At 51.9% G+C, this 6,000-nt stretch overlaps 1 protein-coding gene across 2 annotated transcripts; it reads right to left on the reverse strand.

The window, feature by feature from the left end:
- Positions 1-187: 187 nt before the first annotated feature.
- On the reverse strand, positions 188-2,449 carry LOC100191462 (uncharacterized). Of its 2 annotated transcripts, none has more exons than XM_008668811.3 (2): positions 735-2,449; positions 188-600 (listed from the first exon to the last, which is right to left on the reverse strand). In XM_008668811.3, exon 1 carries the CDS (start codon positions 2,307-2,309, stop codon positions 744-746), a length of 1,566 nt encoding a protein of 521 aa, XP_008667033.1. In that variant the 5' UTR covers positions 2,310-2,449; the 3' UTR covers positions 188-600; positions 735-743.
- Between the last annotated feature and the right edge of the window lie 3,551 nt (positions 2,450-6,000).

Below are 6,000 nucleotides of genomic sequence, written 5' to 3' on the forward strand. Positions count from 1 at the left end.
CCTCTCAATCCCCAAGGGGATTTGTGTTTCCAAACTAGCCCTTATGGGATTGTATAACCACTTAACATTCAAGCTATTTTGCGCGGCTACTGTTAAACACTGGGAATTTTAAAAATAAACTTAGAAGTGCAACAAAGCTGCAACACATTCAAGATCTTAAATGTAGTGGTCGTCGAAACCATCCGCAGAGAAGAAATTTCCAGGTTTAAGGCAAAAGCCATAAATACCCCATAGCTCCAAACAGCCCAGGAACTGCAGTTAAAATGTCTCCAATTGTGCCCACAAAACCATTTAACACGGTTGATAAGACCAGGTAACAGCCAACTAGTCAAAATACAGATATTTTGATACATGAAACCCAGTACACATCCACAAAGTACATAATGAAGCCGCAATAGCAAAACTACATATTAGGCAATAAAACGATATGATCCTTCAAGAAAGTTCCTCCTTCAAATACTGCTACAAAGGCATCTGGTTCAAATCCAGTTGTAAAATTCAACAGCAGGAAGCCTTTCGCTACATTTTGGCACCAATATAGACTCAAAAGCCATCCGAATGCAAAACCACATGAACGAACCACGGACCACAGATGCCAAACTAAGATACAAGGAAAATAATCAGATGGCTGCAAGAACAAGATCAACAAATCACAAAGAATGCATAGAGAATGAAAGGAAATGAAGCAATAGTACCAAAGGTGGTTCATAAAACAATGTTGAGAGTTGATATACCTAGTTCTGTCAATATCCACCCTGAAAACCAGTGCCTCCGACCTGAGAACCAGGCACCTGGCCCTGCCCAGATGCCCCAGCCTGATAACCAGCAGCAGTGGCAGCTGCGGCAGCCGCTGCCGCTGCAGTGCTTGTCTGGGTAGTTGCCTGGCCAACCTGAAACCCAGGTGGCCCTTGAAAGCCAGGAGGAGCTCCACTTCCTTGATATGCAGCTGCTGCTGCTTGAACACCTGCTGCATTTGGGAAAGCGGCACCTGCTCCAAACGACGGTGTCCCAAAACCCTGAGCTCCAAAACCTGTAAGACCAACTGTGTGTGCCTGCTGCCCCCCTGCACCCAATGCAGCAGCGGCGAAGGCTGGGTTCATAGCAGCAAGCATGGCTGGACTCATCCCTAGCGCAGCTGGGTTCTGCATTGCTGCTATCATGGCAAGCATTGCATTGGGTTGAGTGAATGCCTGTTGCTGTGCACCTAATCCCAGCATAGCAGCTTGCTGTGCAAAACTCATGTCAGGAACCACAGTAGCACTATATGCTGATGCATCATATGGGCTGATGGCAACACTGGAAGGAGCAGTCATCTGGGCGGCGACCACAGATGCAGTAGTGGGATTGGAGTTAGTATTTGTATTCATTCCAGATGAGCCCTTGGTCCTCCCATCTATGGCTTTCTGCACATTGAGTGTCTTTCCATCAAAATTCTTTATTGGCTCCTCCAAAGCACGGCGAGCACTCTCCACAGACTTGTAAACAAATAATGCAAATCCCTTTGGTCTGCCAGTGTTCTTGTCAAAGCCCAACGGGCCCTCTTCAATCTCACCAAATTGTGCAAAATACTCATATAGGCGGTCCACGTCCACATCAGCATGCACATTACCAACAAATATCTTGCGTTGTATATTGTCAGTTTGTGATGATGAGGATCCAGAAGCGTTGCTCGTGGAGTTAGAGTTAGCATTGGGGTTGGCGTTGGAGATAGGGTTCTGAGACTGAGCTGGGGGTGCGGGGCCTGAGGCGGCGAGGTGACAGAAAGCAAGACGACCACCGATTTGGAGCTGAGGGCGGTTGAGGGCGCGGAGCGCAGAGCGGCGGGAGCGGAAGAGGACGAACCCGTAGCCCTTGGATCTACCAGATTGCTTGTCAGAGATGACGCGGCAGTCCTCGAGCTCGCCGAAGCGTGAGAAGGCGGAGCGGAGGTCCTCGGCGCCGGCACCCCATCCGAGACCGTGGACGAAGAGCTTCCTGCTGGCAGGGTCGGCCTCAACGGCGCGGCGGACGGCCGCCATCGTGGCGGGGCTCGCCTCCGCCGCCGTGCGGAGCAGCGCAACGAGCTGCTCCCGCGACAGCGGCTCAAGTAGCTTGACAATGTCCTCCGCGTCGTCCTCGTCGTCGCCGGCGCCCTCGTCCTCGTCCTCTTCGGCGGCGTTGGGTTCGGGCGGGTCGTCAGTGATGGGGAAGTAGATGGAGCCGCGTGGCTTGGGCTCCGAGGACGCCGGCTCGTGGCGGTGGTTGGTGGTGGCTGCCTCCACGGCGGCGGGGGACTCGGCGGGATCGGCCTTGCGCTTCTTCGGCGCCATCGATAGGCAAGCTAGGGTTTAGGCGCAAGCTGGGAGATTGGGATTTGCGACACTAGTGATTCACAAGGAAAATGGGACATTGGAAAGAGGTAGAATAAATACAGTACACACCAGACCTAAACCTTGATAACGGAGGCCTGGCGGCGCCGAAAGGCCCGTGATAATTGAGCCTTAATGTAAAGTCCTTACTGGAGGCCCAGTAGTAGCAACCCTTAAGTTTTTCCTTTTTGCAGGCTGGCCCGGCTTATTTTGGAGGGCCATATAGTGAAGCGTTCGTCGTCTAATTTCGGGCCATTCCAATTTATAATAATTTATAATCCGTTTAACTTTTTTACCTTAAATTTGATTAGCTTGTTATATTAAAAAATTCATAATTATTATTAATTTTATTGTGATATTGTTTAGCATATAATATACTTTAAATATAGCTTTGAAATTTTCATTCTTTCGCAAAAAAAAATGAGTAGGACAAGTCGGTCAAACGAATTATAATTTGGGAAGGAGGTAGTATAAAAGACAATTAAGGCCATATTTGAATCCACCTAGTTTCTTAGAAGTAATACCTAATTTATAAGATAATATAAAAGCAGAAATTAATTCCTTTATACATGTGCCCTCTTTTTGTACCATCACACGTGAACACCATATTTAAAAACAAATAAATATAAAATAAATGTCACTAAATTATGCATCATGCTGGAATTTTATTGTGTGTGCATTATTTGTGACAATATAAAAATAACATAAAAAGAAATATGTTAAAGTCCAAAGTGAAATTTGAGATCTAAAAGAAATTCTAGAATTTAGAAAAGAGAAGAAACTAAATATTATGTGGATAAAAAAAGTAAATAAAAATATATTATTCCTACACTAGGGTTTGAATTTGTATAGATGACTCAATGGTGAAACTCCTAACAAGGTTCAAATTTCTTTTGGAGATTCAAATGAAAAGGAAAAGAAAATACAAAAGTGTCGGCGTTTCGAGACCGGGGGGTCCCTAAGCCGACGAGTGAATGTCGTCGCGTGCCCCAGCCCAGATGGGTCGACGCGAGGCCGAGCGCGAAGGGGGGAAGTGAGGTGGCCGGAGACAGGCGTGAGAGAGGTGGAAATCCCGCGGCCTTCGTGTTCGTCCCGCGCCCAGGTCGGGTGCGCTTGCAGTAGGGGGTTACAAGCGTCCACGCGGGAGAGGGAGCGAGCGGCTCCAAGCGAGCGCCTGTCTCGTCCTCGTCCCCGCGCGGCCAACCCTCTCTAAGAGGGCCCTGGTCCTTCCTTTTATAGGCGTAAGTATAGGATCCAGGTGTACAATGGGGGTGTAGCAGAGTGCTACGTGTTTAGCGGAGGGGAGCTAGCGCCCTAAGTACATGCCGTTGTGGCAGCCGGAGAGATTTTGGCACCCAGCTGGTGTGGTGTCGTGGCCGTCGGAGGAGCGCTGGAGCCTGGCGGAGGGACAGCTGTCGGAGCTGTTGAGTCCTTGATGACGTCCTCTTGCTTCCATAAGGGGGCTGAGAGCCGCCGTCGTCACAGAGTATGCGGGGCGCCATCATTGCCTATCTGGCGGAGCGAGTCAGATGGGACGCCGGTCTTGTTCCCCGTGGCCCGAGTCAGCTCGAGGTAGGGTGATGATGGCGCCTCCTGTTGACGTGGCTGGTCCGCGCCCTAGGTTGGGCGATGTGGAAGCTCCTCCGAAGCCGAGGTCGAGTCTGTCTTCCGTGGCCGAGGTCGAGTCCGAGCCCCTGGTTCGGGCGAGGCGGAGACCGTCGGCTGAGGCCAGGGTGGAGTCCGAGCCCTGGGGTCGGGCGAAGCGGAGTTCGTCGTCTTCTGGGCTGAGCCCAAGTCCGAGCCCTGGGTCGGGCGGAGCGGAGTTCGCCGTCTTCTAGGGCTTAGCCCGAGTCCGAGCCCTGGGTCGGGCGGAGCAGAGTTCGCCGTCTTCCGGGGCTTAGCCCGAGTCCGAGCCCTGGGTCGGGCGGAGCGGAGTTCGCCGTCTTCCGGGGCTTAGCCCGAGTCCGAGCCCTGGGTCGGGCGGAGCGGAGTTCGCCGTCTTCCGGGGCTTAGCCCGAGTCCGAGCCCTGGGTCGGGCGGAGCGGAGTTCGCCGTCTTCCGGGGCTTAGCCCGAGTCCGAGCCCTGGGTCGGGTGGAGCGGAGTTCGCCGTCTTCTGGGGCTTAGCCCGAGTCCGAGCCCTGGGTCGGGCGGAGCGGAGCTTCCTATGGTGCCTGCGGCTGGGCCTGACTACCTGTCAGCCTCACTCTGTCAAGTGGCACCGCAGTCGGAGCGGCGCAAGCGGCGCTGTCTTTCTGTCAGGCCGGTTAGTGGAGCGGCGAAGTGACGGCGGTCACTTCGGCTCTGCTGGCTGAGGGGCGCGCGTCAGGATAAAGGTGTCAGGCCACCTTTGCATTAAATGCTCCTGGGATTTGGTCGGTCGGTGCGGCGATTTGGTCAGGGTTGCTTCTTGGCAAAGACAGGGCCTCGGGCGAGCCGGAAATATGTTTGCCGCTGGAGGGGGGCCTCGGGCGAGACGGAGATCCTCCGGGGTCGGCTGCCCTTGTCCGAGGCTAGGCTCGGGCGAGGCGCGATCGAGTCCCTCGAATGGACTGATCCCTGACTTAATCGCACCCATCAGGCCTTTGCAGCTTTATGCTGATGGGGGTTACCAGCTGAGAATTAGGAGCCTTGAGGGTACCCCTAATTATGGTCCCCGACAGTAGCCCCCGAGCCTCGAAGGGAGTGTTAGCACTCGCTTGGAGGCTTTCGTCGCACTTTTTTACAAGGGGACCAGCCTTTCTCGGTTGCGTTTTGTTCCGGTGGGTGCGCGCGAGCGCACTCGCCGGGTGTAGCCCCCGAGGCCTCGGAGGAGTGGTTTGACTCCTCCTGTAATACTCAAATTGTAAGAAAGTGTAAAAAGGAGAAAGAGTTTTCCCTTACATATATGTGTTACCTATATTCATCATTTAATGTGAAAATCACATTTAAACAAATAAATAATTAACAAAAGACACTCAAATAATACATGCATCATGCTGGTGTTTTATTGGTTTGTGCATTTGTCTATAGTGGTAATGATAATAAGAATACATAAAAGAAGAGAATTAGTTCTAACCCAATTTGCACTCTAGAATTGAGAAAGGAAGAAAAGAAATACTATATAATACAAAAAAAGGGTATAAATACAAACTTTATCCATAGGGGTAAGATCAAAATCTGCCTTTAAGTGAGTACAAAATTCACATGTATATTTGGAGTTTAAATTGGAAATTTAAAATAAAAGGGGAAAGTTAAACCAGAAAAAGGATAAAGGAGAACTTCATCCGCGGGCCAACTTTCATCAATTCGGCCCATCAGGAAAACTCCTCCGCGTGGCCCGACTCACTGTCTGTTCCAGGCGCTGACCACACGGGCCCAGGGTCCAGTCTCACGCCACGCTCGCTCCTCTCTCCTTTCCACTGGCGTGCGGGCCCGCCTTGTCATCCGCCCGTACGTATTGTTGCATGTTCTTCCTCTCTGGCGCAACAACCCCAGCGCGCGTTGCGCGAAATAGCCGCGGGGGCCTCACCGGTTTGCGTCGTGATCTGCGGATCCATCACCCCAGCACCGCGCACCTATATAAGACCCTTGTAGTTCCACCGTCATAGCCTTGGATCCACCTCGGTAGGCAGCAGAGTGAAAGGGGGCGGAGCAAGGGAGATTCGCCTTCAC

Source organism: Zea mays, chromosome 2 (genome assembly GCF_902167145.1).
Source record: "Zea mays cultivar B73 chromosome 2, Zm-B73-REFERENCE-NAM-5.0, whole genome shotgun sequence".
In the NCBI taxonomy this organism is placed as follows: domain Eukaryota; kingdom Viridiplantae; phylum Streptophyta; class Magnoliopsida; order Poales; family Poaceae; genus Zea; species Zea mays.

Bases quoted from the DNA above. Each gene is read 5' to 3' on its own strand.
- LOC100191462 (XM_008668811.3), bottom strand. From the start codon at position 2,309: ATGGCGCCGAAGAAGCGCAAGGCCGATCCCGCCGAGTCCCCCGCCGCC.